The 16,770-nt window shown below is 54.1% G+C and overlaps 3 protein-coding genes across 3 annotated transcripts; 1 reads left to right on the forward strand and 2 right to left on the reverse strand.

Moving 5' to 3' along the window:
* Positions 1-1,316: 1,316 nt before the first annotated feature.
* Positions 1,317-2,640, reverse strand: BDP55DRAFT_538306 (uncharacterized protein; the record flags this gene model as incomplete). The annotated part of the gene is made up of 4 exons (XM_060567931.1): positions 1,317-1,536; positions 1,620-2,227; positions 2,286-2,476; positions 2,535-2,640. 4 exons carry the CDS (start codon positions 2,638-2,640, stop codon positions 1,317-1,319), a joined length of 1,125 nt encoding a protein of 374 aa, XP_060437205.1.
* Positions 2,641-6,640: 4,000 nt separating this feature from the next.
* On the forward strand, positions 6,641-7,497 carry BDP55DRAFT_21620 (uncharacterized protein). The gene is made up of 2 exons (XM_060566037.1): positions 6,641-6,706; positions 6,846-7,497. Exon 2 carries the CDS (start codon positions 6,987-6,989, stop codon positions 7,413-7,415), a length of 429 nt encoding a protein of 142 aa, XP_060437206.1. The 5' UTR covers positions 6,641-6,706; positions 6,846-6,986; the 3' UTR covers positions 7,416-7,497.
* Positions 7,498-10,420: 2,923 nt separating this feature from the next.
* Positions 10,421-15,728, reverse strand: BDP55DRAFT_21589 (uncharacterized protein). Its single transcript, XM_060566033.1, has 3 exons — positions 15,267-15,728; positions 14,561-15,097; positions 10,421-14,458 (listed from the first exon to the last, which is right to left on the reverse strand). Exons 1-3 carry the CDS (start codon positions 15,303-15,305, stop codon positions 10,442-10,444), a joined length of 4,593 nt encoding a protein of 1,530 aa, XP_060437207.1. The 5' UTR covers positions 15,306-15,728; the 3' UTR covers positions 10,421-10,441.
* Between the last annotated feature and the right edge of the window lie 1,042 nt (positions 15,729-16,770).

Here is a 16,770-nt window from a genome sequence, read left to right on the forward strand (position 1 = left end):
ATGGCTTTCCGGGTTGCGATATCGACGCCATCTCACGCTTGCAAGTTGGCCCCCTCCCTTGTCCCAGACAACTGACCTCGTGATCACTTGCGATTTTGCTTTTTCCTTACCTTGGCCACCTCCCCTCCTTTGACGGCTCCTCGACCCCTCACAACTACCTTGAGCAGTCGACTTCCTGATGCTTTTGGGCAATGGGCCCACGCTTAAGACACTTAGAGCCTGATCAAGAGCGAGTCAAAGGACTGTGTGATATCTTTAGCCAGAGTTACGAGCAAGGTCGTGGAGTCAGAGTAAGCCGAGTGAGCAAGTCCGGAGAGAAAGCAGTTTAGATCCTCTTTGGACCTAAACTCATCATCCCCTGTCATGTTTCAGCCCGGGCAAGACGCACTCGTCTGCTTGACGGCCGCATCGCCATCAGTCGCCTGTCTTCGTATCGTCGTGGATGATCAGGTCAGTTCAGTGTTTGGGTAACAAATATCTTCTCATTCAGAATGGCTCGCTAAGAGCTCGGTGGGTCGCTGGCAAAATGACGGCGCACCAAGAGCAAGCCTTTCGTCTTTCGTCTTTTTGAACTTCAAATAGTCCTGCCGCCTCCTGTTGAACCGCTGTGAACGCATACAATGATCCCCTTTTGGTCGCTATCCCCTCCTGTAATGCATGTCAGGCGTTTCCCCTGCAAAAGAGGTCCCCTGACCGCCGGTAATGAAAACGCCTCGTGCGATGCAAATGCGCCGACTTTCTTCCTGTGAATGGTCGGCTTCGTCGAGTTGATGAAAAGAATAGAAGAAAACGATAATAAAAGCGGAATTGCCAATGGCAGACGCAACCGCCTGTAGCGGCAAACTCTGTCGAAAGCAAGACATCCACATCCGGATGGCTTCACCCGTTTTGTGTTCCATGAACTCCAGAAGCCCCTTTTAATGCAGTTGATACCTCGCGAATTAGTACATGGATTATAGGAGAGCCATGAAAATAGACTTCTTTTTTCTTTCTTTCTGAGCGATCGGGATCACGACCTGTGTCTTGGCCTGTCCCCAGTGCGCTCTTTCTCGCGCTCCAGCAGTAGCGTCAGCTGGCTTCTTGTTCTCGCTAGTGGCACATCGGGAGTGGAGCTTGGCATCGTCGGTGCGAAGTGCGATGAAGAGGAAATCCGGCGTGGGTTGCCCCTGGGTCCAGCTTCGTCCTGGAAACTTTCCAAGGTCTCCAGAGCGCGTCGATCCGGCTCACCAGATATCGTCACCTGCCCCATGGCTGCAATGTTCGACGTACTCATAGTAGCGCTCGATATGAGCCCCTGCGCAGAACCACGACCAATGCTAGCCTCCCTCGGTCGATAGGACTCGGAATTCGACGGTACCCGTTCCATACGCGGCGCCGAGAAGCCGGAACGTGCCGAAGAGAATGATCCAATTCTCGGTGATGAGAGCGCGGGTGATGCAGCTGGTATATACGTAGGCGTCCTGGGGCCGCCAGCTTTGACTGTGCCAACTTCGCGACTCGTCTGATCGGTGATCGATTTGCTCAAGGGCGCTGGTGCTGGCGCCCGATTTGCTGTTTGTACGAGAACCGGTTTCCGCCGTTCTTCAGCGGGTCGGGAAATACCCACCGATCTCGGAGACTCTGAAATAGGTCGTTCGACTGGTCGTTTTCCAAGGGCTTTGGCGCTAGGAGGCGGCAACTCGAATCCTTCGGACCCGGATACGCTCATAATAGCACTTTCTTCAGCATGAGGATGCATCACGTTGTACGTTCCCACGTGTTTCCCTCCGTTGGCAGAACCAGTCTCCTTGACTCCAACGTCGGAGTTCGTAGACGACTGCGAGCTCATTCTCCTTGGTAGAACTGGCCTTCTCTTGCTCGCCGCTGATGCAACAAATCGCTTCGTCGGTGTCGAGGGTTTCTTCTTACTCGATTTCGCTGGGGACACTGCCGATGAAGTGCGCATCTCCAGGCCACTGGTGCCTGTGCTTCCCGACGACGTCTCATCACTAGTTTGGTAGTCTTCATCAGCAGACTCGTGAGGCGACACAAACCGGGCTGTCGGACGAGGGCCCGACTTCGAGTCACCTCTATGTTTCTTGAGAATCGGGTGTGGTGGTGGGGGTCGAGATGACGAAGCAGACAACTCCTTCAGAGCCGATTGTTCAGAGATCATCTTAATGTCTTGATTCATCTGCTGAGCGCTGAGGACCGGATCAGATTCGTGCTGGCTGTTAAAACGAGGCGTCTGTGCAGAGAGTCAGCAAAATCAGCGCCAAGTCATGTCGAGAGAGGCATTAAAATACCGAAGGTCCCTCCCAGCGGTTTGGTGAGCCTCTGAGAGGCACAAAGGTTGGGCCATAAGAGATGTGCTCCCATAACTTAGCCACGGTTGCAGCTTTCAATTGACTTCTATCGCTGCCCATGACATGCCACCACAAATTTTCTAAGCGACGTGCGGTTGGATCAACAAGCTTGAGGTTTGTTGTGGTGTAGACTATGACGTGACGTTAGATTTTCATGTGAAAGGCCACTGCGAGCGGCTGTTTACTTACGACGCCACATTCTTATGATAAAATCCGGCGGAAGAGGCTGCGTGAGGGCCGCAACATCTTCATATATACGCCTGTCGTCTTTGACGAGTCCCTTTGGTAAATCCATTTGAAGCGAATGTGTTCTCTACCGAGACCAGACGGTCTACGGCAAAGACGGCTGGAGATGAAAATGACAGAAGTTGAGAGTGCGCAGAGGTACTGACGATAGGCAAAGATAGCCCCGCCGTGTAGGGCAATCTTGCTAGGTACGATGTGAGTTTACCTGAAGCGAGGAGAGGTGGTCATGGTCGTTGCTCTACGGTTCAGTCGGACGTGGTTGGGATGTGGTTTGCTTGATGGCCAGTGTGTAAGAACGCAAACAAGATGCAGATGGCTGCAAGTGAGAGGCAACCTGCAACTTGGGTTGGCTACTCGGTTTGCGGTAGTCTGCGTGCGTGTGGCAGACGGATGATTTGTTGAGAAAGGCGGTGATGAGAAGTGTATCAAGACTTGGAGAGAGTGAAGAACGAAGCGGTTAACCCCAGGTTGCTGTGGGTTGGCTGACCCTAAACGACCGTTTTCATGGATTGCGGGTTTTGGTCGGATTCGATTTGTCGTCGGGTTGTGGAGAGTGAGAGGGCATAAGAGAAACAGAGTTAAGAGAGGGCGGTACGGTATGGCGGACTAGTTGTGATACGGGCAGTGGCCCGTCCGTTTGTCAACGACAACGAGAGGAGTCGGAACGCGTGTATGGCTCCGGAAGGGATGCCGGCGGAAAGAAATACGAACCCAAGCAGCCGTTGGATGACGATGACGAGATGAGATGAGACGATCGGCAAGATACGGGGAGTTGAGGTACGGTGCCTTTGAGTCTCCAAGTCCGAGTGAGAGCGGGCAAGGTGAAGTGAAGTAGGGTCAAGGGCCCGGCAATAGAAAATGCAAGCCGCGGATGGTAACGTAGGCTGAGTTGGAGGATAAGTTTGCCAGGAAGCTAGGTCGACAGAGAGAGGGAACCACAGCTATCGAATTGGCGTCCGCGGAGCGATCCAATGGGCTGGTAGGTCGGAGCAGAGCAACTATGAGTCTATCCTACGGAGACTGTGAAGAGCGTCAAGGCGTAATATGTCTTGTTTTGTTGTTGATGCTGAGTGTGAGAGAGAATTGGCACCAGTCGAGAGAGAGGACGAAAGGCGGAGGAGGATGAGGGGAGATGGCGTGGATGGAGCACGCGCGAGAAAAAAAATTGGAATGCTTCCGACTCAGATGGGACTTCCAAAGTTGGGAAGGGCCAGTCGGAGGTTAAGGCATGGTAAATGTACCCTGGATGACTGGAATTACGGTGCCGCGCCTTACATTACCCTGAGAACAGAAGATAGGCGGAAAAGGGGAGAGAAGGGGCTTGCCAGGGAAGAGAGTCAAAAAGACGGAGACGGAATGGGAAGAAATGGGCCCTGGAAGGAGAACTTGAGAGGCTTAAGCTTGAAGTACCTGGCCTGACTTGGACCACATTCACAGTCGCAGTGCCTGTCCAGTGTGTGTGTGTGCGGTCAGGGGCCAGTACAGGAGGATGGTGTTATCCAATGTACCTGGCCTGGGCTAGAATATTTCGTGGTACCAGTGTACGGGTAGGTAGACCGTAGGAATGGACGCGTGAGGTGGGTGAGGTGAGGTGCCCTGGCTGGAAGAAAAGTCTGGGAGCCCGCCCTTTGCACTAGTCAAGCACATCAGGCGTTCAGGGCTGTGAGAGTGTGGTTCCCGTCCCCCTACAAGTCTCCGTCCGACTCTGCTTGGGCCGGCGCTGGTGCTTGCGATGGCTCCGTCCCGACTGGTTCCTGTCTGGCACCGGCGGGGATGGAAGGACTAAGAGCAAGGAGGAGTGACCAGCTATCCTCTACTGCTCCATACGCATTTCTACTTGGTGTGTAAGGTTCAGAGGCTGGGAGCAAGGTGAGGTATCCGTATTGTATGGTTCATGGTTCAGTCAGATGCCTCATATCCCAGACACGTCCCTGCTTCTGCCAGTCGCAGAGTCGGGCAAGGCAGAAAGCTCATTGTCCATTGTGTGATCTATGGCGTCCATTAAACCCTCGTGGAGCCAGCAGAAGACATTGAAGTCTAAGCTTTAGTGGGCCACAGCAACAGGCACTTCACTTCCGGTCCCCAGGAGAAAGGGAAGTTGGAGACTTGGAGTTGGGTACTTGAACATGGGTCGGGACAGACGGGGGGGAAACAGGAACAGGAACAGGAACGCTGCGTATGGCAAGTGAAGGATTATTTCCGCATACACAGTACGGACTACCTTACTCACTTTCAAATGGAAGTAGTCGCAGAGGTAGGGCAAGGAAACGCCGAGTCCGGACACTTGCTTTGAATATTGAAGAATGAACATTGAGCAGAAGGAAGTGCTCGACTGCCTCGGCACAACCACGCAACTCAAAATAACCTTGGGGATGAACGGATGGATGCACTTCAGACTCCCTGCCATTATTTCCTTACTACATGGTGCTCTCTCTCGGATGAAATATGAACTGCATGCATGGCCTGGGCCCTGGGCCTATATGGCACAGACTGTGGCCTTTTTCGTGTCGAGTCCCTGTTGTTGACCAAAGACTCGAAGTACGAATATTCGTACCTTAACATAGACTTCATATCAACAGCCATTGTAGGGAGTAGGGAGGGTAGTCTGTAAAGGGGCCGAGACACTGCGATAGGACTCACTGGTGTCTATTAGCGAGACGACAGGCAGCGGGTCATTACCTGTACGCTGGGATTTTGGTGTGATTTCCCGAGTGGACTCGATGGTTGATTGCTATTCCCTCTCCCCCCTTGTTCCATACTTCTCCTCTGGAAAATCCGTTCGGGAAAAGGTGTTGTGAATGGGTACGGATACCACATACTGTATCCGTACGGACGATGCTCTAGGTCCTCGTAGAACCCGATTAAACTGCTGGGAGGGGGGCACGGCAAGGGAGAAAACGGGAAAACGGGAACAAACGGCGCATTCCAGTCCACTACAGTCCCACGTACCTTGATCTTAGCACCCACGCATCTTTGGTGAGAGACAGCCACCGGGAAGGTACACCAGGTGCACTGATAAAGCGCAGGGAGGGAAAAGATAAGCTACACGAGGCTCCTTACGCACCATTCAGGTGTGACTTGGGCCGATACTCCTGCTGGCTGTTATTGCGTTGCTTCTCTATCTGTCTGTCCGTCCGCCTTCCTACCTTAGTTCGCGGCCTCACCGTTGTGGATGGAGGTTACCTGACGTTAGTTCCGTTCCGCAATCAAGGTAGCCCGTACGGAGTAGAGATGGTACTTTAGATACTTGAGCCTATGTCGAATTCTGCCGACAATGCTGTGTGAGATAACCTCTGCCAAAAGTACCTCCCCGAAACAGCGACCACCACAACCACCAACACCTCCCGTTTCTGCATGTGCTTTTCTCTTTCTCTCTTTCTCTCTCTCCTCTTGCCCACACTTCATGCGCATTCGAGAGCTTAAACAAAAAGTCGACACATCAACATCAGAGATCGGACACGTACCTCGGTCCATCAGGCTCTAGACCGTGAAATCTGGTTCTCCATCAACTTCTCCATCTGCCATCCACGATATCTCACATCTCATCGTCCTCGGGTCCACCCATGTTTTCGCCGCACAACCGCCTGTGATGAGACTGCGATTATCTGCACCGTCCCGGCTACGACCCGCAACTTGCGACCTGCGCCTGTTTTAATTCCGTTAAGCTGCTTGCAACGAATACACCGAGGCTCCCCGGTGAGCACTGACGGCGCAACTTGGCCACCATACCCGTACAGGAGCCATCGGGAGTCGGGACGGCATTGCAACGATGGACAGTACCAGACACGGTCTTCAATAACCACGTTTTCGGCGACTGGCAGATGATATTCACGAGGCGCCATCTGATCGACCTCCCCCTCACTGCTAGGCACCGCTCATCGGGCACAGCTCGCCACCATAATCCATCACGTTGAGTGACGAACAGAGTAGACCTGCAGCAGTCACTTTACTGTGTATGGAGCTCTCTTACACCTACGGTCTACAGACACTCCCAAGGAATAGGGCAATAGCGCATCGCACCGGGATTAAACCGCGAAAATAACCCCAGCAAGGATGCGGCCCCCACGTCCCCAGAAAATGGCGTTCTAGAACAAATTGGTGTGTGCCTTGGCTTGGTGAGTTGGTCCGTCTCTGGTGGTGTTCGCCCCTGGGGGTTGGGAGCCGGCAACCATCCACCTGCCACACCCAAGCCCCAGCCCTGGCCCAGCTTAATTGTACCTGTTGATTGCCTGTTCTCTGATTCTGAATTGACAGATAGGAACCGGCCGAGTCCAATAGCCATTCGTGCGGATATCACATGAGCTCCTATTTCTTCCCTGATCGCGGCTTCTCACGGCTTGAGACAGCACACAGAAAGAAAGACGATGCCTACCTCAGTCTAGGTCAGAGCTGGACATGCTCGTGTCGGTGACTTGGGGGCTATGTACCCGTAGCACTGCCCTGGATTTGCTGTCTCAACTGCGTCTTCCGGTCAACCTTCCATCCCGAAGCAAGCCCGCAGGCCATCTTGTTGGGACGATTTCCGGCCGCCGTCTCGATTTGGTGTGCCTTACTTGGCTTTCTATACCCTGTATCCCAGTCTGCCATGGCAGTGACAAGGGACGATTATCCCTAGCAAAAGTTGCCATGGAGCTGTCTGGTGCCACGGCAATCCATCATTTCGGTCTCGTGCGAGCCGGCGCATCTCCCACTGGTCCAAACCTCGCGCTGGCCGAGACAATGTGCACCAAACCCCAGGGTATCAGTCATGGTTCTTCGACGTCCGAGGCGAACCGTTCACCGATAAGTCCTCGGTGTTCTCACCGCTCGCTACCTGGTCATTAGCCATGAGTCGATATGTCTGACAGCTGGCGGGACTCTGGGGCGGCTCCCGGCGCAAGCTCCATCTTTGCGAAGGATCGAAGGTGTGTGGGTGACAAAGGAAAGAAAAGTGCAAAAGAAAATTTTGCAGCGAGCTCCATTTACCCGCATTTTAGGCCTCTCTGCGAATGTTCCATCACCAGACTACATATGCAAAAGGACTCTTGTTGTAAGCGCTCTGCAGCCCCTATTGCGCCTCGCTGCCCGAGTAGCTAAGACAAAAAGTCTGGGGAATCAATATCGGACCGGGCAGCTTGCTTTTCCCGACCTCGCGGTCCCGTTCCGTTCCCCAACTTCCCCTTGTCCCCGTGGTCTTCTGATCTCATTCAATGCGGGGGAGCATCCGAGAACCACGTCGTGTGACCAGGTGCCGCGACCTTGCGACACCACAACTCCTCCCCAGAACAACAATACATGGAGCCATTGGCTAATCACTTGATGAAGAGTCCGAACACAAGTGCCCTCCGCTGCTACTTTCGGGGGAGTGGAAACGCTGTTCCCGTCTCACTCCCACGCGACATCATGATGGAGGACGAAGATCACCTCTTTTGTCGCCTCATTTCCTCGTCTGGCAAGCCCATCCCATGTTGGCCGTTTCGTGGGAAGACATTGACCCAGCCAAAGATGAACTTTTGTACCACCGAATGAGGTAAAATATGACAACAGCCGAAGTTTCCTGACACCATTGTCAAATAGTAGCATTGCGCTACGTAACGCTAACGAAGTCGAATTTCGACACGCCCGCCTGATGCAGGCACAGCGTTGGGACACATAGTCTCTTTTCTCCGCCTTTTCCCGGCCGACGGATGATACGCGATGGAATGAAAAAGCCAAGTCAAGTATACAGTCAGGCGAGTTCCCATTCAACGACGTGGAATTGAGTGGGACGATGGTTTGAATCAATACGCCAATGACTACTTCAGAAGCCACTCACCGACTGTAAAGCTACTACACCGATGAGGGGGGTTTGAGCCATGAGTCGTCAAGGCCCGCTTGGACTCTGGGGTATTGTCCCGCCATGACGTTGTTTGGATTTCTTCTCGAAGCACTCGTCTGACAGGGGGACGGGGGTTTAAGGGGGATGGGAAATGGTACAATGCTATTGTGCGCAACAATGCGGACCGTCGTTCTCTCTATCTCTTTCTCTCCCCCCCTCTCTCTCTCTCGCAGCGCGGGCCCCCCCGTACGGATCGGCCGTTGATGACAGACCGTTTTCTAGCGCGTCTGTCAAGAACAAGCCTTCTTGTGATGGGGGAAGAGGTTCAAGGTCTCAGACAGCTGCGGATGTCTCTGCTCTGGCTGAGAACTTTGGGCTCGGCTTTCTCAGGAGGGAGTCCGCAACGTACCTGATGTACATTTCCGGATCGGCAAGTCTCTTCGGGAAGGGGGAAGGAGGTGGAGGAGCCGAGCAAGTTGCTCCGCATCCTCGGCTTCTCAACTGCTGCTCTGCTTGTCTCGTAGGCTGGATCTTGACAGATGGGCTCTCTCCCGAAGCTCTTACTGTCCACCCGAAGCTCTCGTTCCCTCCCGATATTGTCAGGCTGTGTGTCAGCAGTGTAGTGGGCGGGGCGGAGAGGGGCCCCTGAAGCCTACACTCTATGATTGAGGAGATGGAGGGCACCTGCAGGATTGAAAGAACGATGTACCTCGCTCGAGACTTTGAGGTTGCAATCTTCCGTGGCCGAGGCATCGTGGAAGGGGAGGGTGTGAGCTCTGGCACAGCCCTCAGTCCTTCATCCGCTTGGACCTCGGAGGAAAGGAAGCAGCAGACTGACCGCAACGAGCATAGAAACTGGAAGGGCGGGAAGCTTGGACCAATGACTTCTTACCATATGGTCAACTGCTGTCTAGACGGTATTGCTGCAAAACGGTTCCCTACCTTCTTCTCCGAGTCTTTCTGCTCGTTTGAAAATGTTCTAGGCTGGGTGTAGCTGGGAGGAAGAGGAGGAAGAAACAACTTGGACTAGACATCGAGTGCCATGGGGATTCACCATCACATCTAGTAAGCTAGGAGACATCTTTCCGTATCTCAGCGAAGGTGATTCCAAGTAAAACCTGGCCTAAAACTCTCCTCACACTCACCGAGACACTTATTTAATGAATTGAACAAACCCCAATAGTACATGTTGAAGATGCGTCACCGTCAACTAGCCTTGGCTGTTAGTTTCCAATAAGATGGACAACCTCAACATCACTTCTCATCTGCACTCGGCTGAGGTGCCGTTGATCTTACTTCATTCCGCCTAGATTAAGTCGGCTTCAGACCGAAATCAGATCGAAAGGGAAGTTATCACACACCTCATCACAGCGAACCGGACGGAATACACATCACCACCATGGGATGAAATGGTTTCAATAAGAAATCAACATCTTTGCATTCGAACAATACCCCGTAGTTAGTGTTTGGTATCATAACAGACAGAAAAGTAACAAAAGATAAAAAGTCCTGGTGCTTGTACATATATCCATTCTCTCCACCGCCTTCCATTGTCCTCCAAAGGGCTCAATGAGGACCTCTCATTGGCGTGTGGTACTCCTGTATCCCATATCGTGTTTTCCCGTTCCTCGAAACAGAAGTCGCTTCTCGTAAAGCGGTACTGTTCATAAACGTACAAAAAAAGGTAAAGAAACTTAAAGCCTTGTCTTAAGTGTGTGTGTGTGTTGTAACATGCGTGTGTTGTGGTATGGAAGTACCAGTTTGACTCCTTTGCACATGTGTCTATGCCAGAAGCCTCCTTCAAAACGCCCGCTCCCACTTGTGGGTTTTGGATGTAGTAAATGAGTGAGAAAGCCAGTACGCCTCTTGAAGTGGACGACTGCGCCGTATTAAGTAAAGGTAAGTTTGCCGGGCGACTCCGTTGTAATGCGGGTCGTGTGTGTCGTATGCCAAAAAAGAGAAAAATCACAAAATTCGAAAATGACGGCCGGTGTGATGGCCAGTATGAGTAAGTAGCGTAAGGAAGGCTGACTGAACAGCATACCCCGGACGACTAGTCATCAAGCTTGAACATGCGCCTGAGCGTGCCAAACTTCTTCTTCTTCTTGCCCGAGGGATCCAACTGGACGCTCTCTTGGTCTTCTTGATACCCTGAGGTAAGTACCTGGTTGGTGCTACGGCGCTTCATAAACGTCGGCCTGGACGCGTCCACGTGCTTGTTGTTATCAGCTGTCATCGGGCGCTTCTCATCGTCAAAGTTCTCCTCAACGAGGGGCCAGTTCTCCATGGGTAGCTTCTGGAGCTTCGACCCGTTTATGCCACGGAGAGCCGAGATCTCCGAGGCGCTGCGCTCGAGTTTCGTGTCCATCCTGGCACCGCTCTCGCCAGCGGCGGGCCGAGAGATCTTCCCGGCATCAGAGTCCTTTCTGCGCCGAAGAATAGAGAGGAAGCTGCCTCTGCGTTCGTGGTTTGGTCGGGTGTTGACGACAGGAGCCGTGGATGACTCCATAAGCCCTCCACGAGGAGACCCCGAGGACGGCAAGCCATGACCGTCCGTTTGAGACTTCACCAGGCGGCCGCTAGCGCCAGAGACCTTTCTCGGAGACAGTTTGGGCTTTTGCAAAACCGGCAGCGGCGGCGCCTCTTCGTCGCTGCTGTCAGGCAGGTCGGGAGAATCTTCTGCCTTTTCGTCGTATCGAGGAGGGGGAACCTTCATTGCAGCCGCCGCAGCGGAGCTTGATGCGCGCATGCTCTTCGGCATGTTGTGCGGTGCGGATGCAGGCGCTGTCTTTTCATCTTCGTCGCTAGAGTCGACAAAGCGGCTGCGGAATCCAGAGGGCCCAGCATCGTCTTCGTCGCTCGAATCGCCAAAGCGGCTCTTCCCCGGTGTCGCCGGGTTTCCCGCCACCTTTTTGGAAGATGACTTGCCAAAAGACGGTAGGCGCATGCGACGCGTGCTTCCATCACTTGAATCACTTCGCAGCGTGCCTCGCATAGTTGTACGGTTGCCCATGCTGATCGGTGGCTGAGACGGCGAGGCGGGTGGAGACATTGACCGGAGGCTGAAGCGCGAGTTCCTACCAGCCGCCGCCTGCTCGGCCTCCCCGTTAGATCGCATCGATTTCCGGAAGCCAAATCCTTCCTGCTTTGGCCGAGACCGTCGAAAGCTGGTCTCGCTGGAATCGGATCCTCGTCGACGAGGTGTCGACTGCATCGCTGCTTGCATGGCTTTCGCCATTTCAACGCTTGACATTGTGCTGTCCATGGAGAGGTGCTTAGAACGAGTATCCTGGCTTGTCAACGTTGCGGGGGCCGCCCTTTGTTGGGGAATAGCCCCTGGTTGAGACGAGCCAGTCTGTCTCATAGACTTTCTCATGCCTCCAGGAGCCGCAGCTTGTACTTGGTGAGAGCCTTGAGGAGTTTGATTGTCCGATCGCATCGACCTTCGCATGCCGGAGTTTGTAGCCGCGGCTGACTGATTAGGTGCACCACGCATTGTCTTCTGGAGTCTTCCATTAGCTGGCGCTGCCTCCTGAGCGTGTCGTCCTCGCATAGTCTTCCGGATAGCGACTGGCGGCTCTGCTTCATCCTCTTCATCGGCGGCTCTCGTTCCAGGCTGGATTTGGTAAATGCGTTCTGGGTTGGTGGAAGCCTGCTGTTGTTCGACAGGGTCGCTCTTGCGAACAGATTTCTTCCTCTTGGGCTTCACAGGCTGGACAACCTCTTCGAGGTCGCCTTCGGCCCCGGCTTCCTCCAGCGCCTCTTGCTCGAGTTGTTTCCGCTTGTCACTTGTCAATCCTTTCCAGTAGAGCTTGGCCTTCTCCCACTCATCCTCTGGTTGCCGCGAGCTATTTGACAACTGCGAAACGTCCGGCGCATCGTGCGTTCCTGAGACATCAGCGTCGTGGGCGGTCTCCTTTTGAGAATCTGCTAGAGCCTTCTTGTAGAGCTTCTGAGAAACCTTGTCGGAAACGGGCGATGCGACGACGGCGTCGAGAGACATGAAACCGTCTCCGTCGATATCTGAGAGGTCTTCGTATGCGTCACTGTAGATGCTGTCGCCTTCGGACGCAGATTCATCGGTGGGAGTGGATTTGGGAACGGCAATTGCGAAAGATTTGGCGGCGCCGTTGGGAACTGTCGTCGATGTCGGCGGATCATGCTTCGTCACATCTGTGGTGGGCACCGCACGGGTGTGCGGAACATTATCCTCGCTGTCGTCGCTCGGGAAACCTCCCGGAACATCAAAGTAGCTTGAACCTGACAGACTGGCTGGGTGATTGCTAACTGCCTCCCTGGGAGTTGGTGTCGGTTGAATAACGGAGATAGAAGGGAGGATATCCTCTTGCCGTTCAGTATTATTCTCGTGAGCAGGATCTGTCGAATACTGCGGCTGGTCGACCAACTCAGGATGATCGGCAATGATTTCCTCCTTGACTTGCGCAGGAGGCAAGGTTGGCGCGGGCTCCTGGATAACCTCTGAGTCCTGGAAAACTTCTGCCTCGTCTTCATCTTCCGAACTCGTGCTGCTGGGAGAATAATAGCCGCTACCTTCCATCGACGTAACCACGGGCGGCAATGGCTCTCTGAATCTCGATATGTTTGCAGGGTTTCTAGCCGTCTGCTCCTGAAGATGGAGAATCGAGCCAACATTGTGATCGTTGGACTGACCAAGTGGGATTGACCGGTCCGGTGTGCGATCTGGGGTATCTGGGCCGGATGTCGTCGGTGATTCAGTGGGCCGTACGAGTGGCCGCTCCTCCTCACTGTCCCGCGGCATCTTTTCACGAACGCTGCCGAATGTGGGCAAGGCGGGTCGTGGTTGCATGACTTCGTCTTCATCCAGGGCAACTGCATCTTTCTTTCGGCTTCGGCCCAGGTGGTTGTACCAATGTCTTTTCGTGTTTTGAGGACTAAGGGGAAGAGGTGAATCCAGCTCCGGCTTTGCAGCGGATTGTCCTACGACCTTAGTGTTCTCATCGTCAAAGCTGACTCGTACACTCTTTTTGCGTGGCACTGGCGCCTCCACGGCGGTGGCCTCGCTGCCAAACCGGCTTGGCCCCGATGCTTCAGAGCCCTCATCTGACGGTGAGGCACCGCGGGATGGGCTAACTGAATGTTTCATGGCGGACTTTCGAGGCGAGACGGATCGTGGAGGAGGCTCGTGCCTGATGGCTAACTGATCTGCGCCTAATGCAAAGCGTGCTGATCTTGCAGGACTGCTCGAGTGCGCACGTCCGTTTCTGATACTGCCATGCTGCTTAAGCTGTGGAGGACTAGGTTGCCTTTGAGACGACATCTGTGCTGGAGCTTCGACAGCTGTGCTTTCGGATGACAGCGTTGGTTGCTTCGGGGGTGCTGAAGACCTCACAGGTACGGCGTCAAGAACATCAGAAATATCGTGGCGCACCGGAGGCTGCGCGGCTTCGCCCTCGTCGGAGTCCTCGAGGTCGTCCTCGGATTCCTCCTGTACTATAGAAGGTTTCCTTCCTAATCTGGGCGCGCCTTGGCGGGGTTCCGAATGCGGCAGAATCGTAGCACCATCACTCTTACGTACATCCTGCACAACCGGCTGCTCTACCTCGAGGTTGGATGCCGGTTGCGTGTGGGCGGTTTCTGGTTCACGTTGAGAAAACTGTTTAGTGGTTACGACAGGTGCTGGAGACGGTTGCTGGTGGTGTGTCGGTATAGTCTTCGGCGGTACAGTCTCCTCAGTCTGAGGCTGGCTTTGTTGCTCAGGAGCCCCGGTAGGAACTCGAAGTTGTGGTTGTTGCTTCGGCGCCGTTGCCGGTGCAGGGAGAGGCGCAGGCGTGAGCTCTTCAACTGCAGTGCCTTGCGCTCTACCCATCGTACCTTTGGCCAAGTGTGAACCACTTCTAGATAACCCTTGCTGGTGTTTTGACTTCTTGACGGGCTTCTCAGCAGCATCCTGAACTTTCTGTTCGCTTACCAACAAATTCACTCTAGGAACCATCCTCCTCGAATTGGGATCATACACGAGTGACTGAGTATCTGACGCCGTTGTGTGGCGCGACGCTGCTGACTCTGATCGGCGGGGTGAGACAAATCGCTGGCTACTTGTCATTGACATGCTCTCGACGGTTGGTGATGCCGGGGGCGATGCACCTGGCACCCTCGGATATGAAAAATTTATAGAAGAAGTTGGGCTTACAGCTCCCGGGCGAGACTCTGGAGAGGCGACGCGCATTGGGGCATCCGACGTTCTCACGTTGGCCAAATTGCCCTCGTTCGCCGCTCCAAACCACGATCCGGCGCCATCTTGTTTCCTCTGACTCGCTACGCGGAACGGCTGCATCTGTAGGCTCGTTGACCTCTTGTGGGAAGAGCTCTGGCTCGTGATGGATCGCATGTCGTCCGGAATATTCGGGACTGGCGGCGCATCGGGGGCAGCAGCCATCGGTGTTCGGTGTGGTGAAGGTGAGCGGAAGGTCCGTTCGGTCATGGAGCTCTGGCTAGGCGATCGGTGTAGGTCCCTTTGAGTGTCCTGGCTTCGCTGCGACGAGACCGATCGACTGCGCCTTTGTGTCCGCTTTGTCTGTACTTCGGCGACATTGATGGGTGTTGTAGGTCGCGATCGCAAGGCAGCGGCGGCGGCGGCAGATGACAGAGACGAGCTGGATGCGCGTCGCGCAAAGGCCGAGGCAGCTGCGGTAGCAGCGTTAGGATTTGCGGTTGCGGCGGTCAATGGCTAGACGGCAACAGGGTCAGTTGTGAACCGCAGACTCGAGGAACGAAGGCAGCGCAAATCGCATGGGAGAGTCAGAGTGCCCTTGGTGGTGAAGAACAAACATGCAGCACGCCGGTGCGGTGAGAAACTATAGGCAGAAAAAGCATCAGTCGGCATAATGACGACATACCTGATTGGCCTGACGGTGCCTTCTCGAACCTCCAAACATGTTTGCTTCGGGTTCGGGAATATCGATCAACGGCGCATGGCCTGAGATGATTTCGTAGCAAGTTGCATGGGATTCAAGGTGAAGGTGAAAATACGGAAGCGCAGGAAGAAAAGTAAGTAAAAGTGAAGACTAAGGAACAAAGGCCACAGGGTGTGGAGGGAAGGGGGCGACTTGGATGATTTTGGAGAGTTGGAGTTTGTCCTGGGGAGGCCGAGCGACAGAGGCTCAAGGTGGTGGTGTCGGTGTTGGTGGACGACTGCAGATGGTGATATTATCCCTGGGGAGGAAGGAAAATGGAGGAGCTGGGGTGGGAGAAGCGGTGGATTGGAGGGACGTGGATGGGACGGGATGCGATGGGATGATGACGGAAGAGGTGAGTCGGAATTCAGCCACGATGGGGGGTGGGGAGAGGGGCCCCCTGCTCTGTGCGCTGCTTTCATTTCACGTTTTTTTTCCTCCCATTCCATTCCTGTCCACCTACGGATACATAGGTATTCAGAAGTACATTCATTATCCACTACCTTACGCAGTATGGACACAGATTGACAGCGAAATGCAATGCAAAAGCGGCACCTTACCGCTGCTGGCTGGAGGCTTCTTCTTTCTACTGGAATCACCCTTGTTTCGGCCATGCCGCCTTTCTGTTTTGGGACGACGCCATGCCGGGTCTGGCCCAGTGTCTCAAAGCAAGAGGGTGCCAATCCGACGGGCCCTGCTGCTAAAAATCCCAATGCCCATGTCGAGCTGGCATAGCGCTGGGCAGCATGCAACTGCAGCACGTAGCTGGGCTGGGAACTTGTTGCTTGTTACTACGGCTGGGTAACTTGCTGGCAACTTCCCTTGCTCGCTGGTGCTGGCTACCTGATCTGTGAGGTGATCTACTGCGAGGTTTTTGTGACAGCTTCGATGACCTGGCACCCTGTGTCTCACAGGCATTGGTCCACTCCTATCCGAGAAAAGACAAGACCAAAGGAAGAAAACTTCGGCCCAAGATGCTGCTTGGGGGTTGGTTGACAATGCCGTCGTCATCAAGACACAACACCACACACAGACATAGTCGAGACGGTATTGACACCTGTATCCTATACGTACAGAGACATCGCGCCAGACATCGCATAGTGTAGCAATGGCTCAAGGAACACGCATCAATCCGCAACATCCTCCCGTTTCCATTGTCCCCCCCCCCCTTGTCTACACTCTACCCCCCGATGATCCATCCGTCGTGTCTGGGAAATCCAGAGGTCTCATGTCTTTGAATGGACAGATCCTACTGAATGAACTAATCGAGTCTCGGCTGTTTAGGACCTTGGTGAAGCAGCCACGGCAGCCAACCGAGGAGCCGGTCTTCTCTTCTTTCGCTCCCCAAAGCCCTTCTCTCTCATAAGGCATGGTTCGCATGCGAGGCGGCTCAGCCAACGGCAGGAAAGTGCCACCACCACCACTACCGCCTGTGGGTGTACAAAGC

This window comes from Colletotrichum godetiae, assembly GCF_030913485.1.
Source record: "Colletotrichum godetiae strain CBS 193.32 chromosome Unknown BDP55scaffold_1, whole genome shotgun sequence".
In the NCBI taxonomy this organism is placed as follows: Eukaryota; Fungi; Ascomycota; class Sordariomycetes; order Glomerellales; family Glomerellaceae; genus Colletotrichum; species Colletotrichum godetiae.

Coding starts and splice junctions, on each gene's coding strand:
- BDP55DRAFT_21620 (XM_060566037.1), top strand. CDS start 6,987: ATGCTCGTGTCGGTGACTTGGGGGCTATGTACCCGTAGCACTGCCCTG.
- BDP55DRAFT_21589 (XM_060566033.1), bottom strand. CDS start 15,305: ATGTTTGGAGGTTCGAGAAGGCACCGTCAGGCCAATCAG. Junction 15,098..15,266: donor GGCACCGTCAGGCCAATCAG/GTATGTCGTCAT, acceptor GTTGCCGTCTAG/CCATTGACCGCCGCAACCGC. Junction 14,459..14,560: donor CAGAGTCTCGCCCGGGAGCT/GTAAGCCCAACT, acceptor ACAAGTAGCCAG/CGATTTGTCTCACCCCGCCG.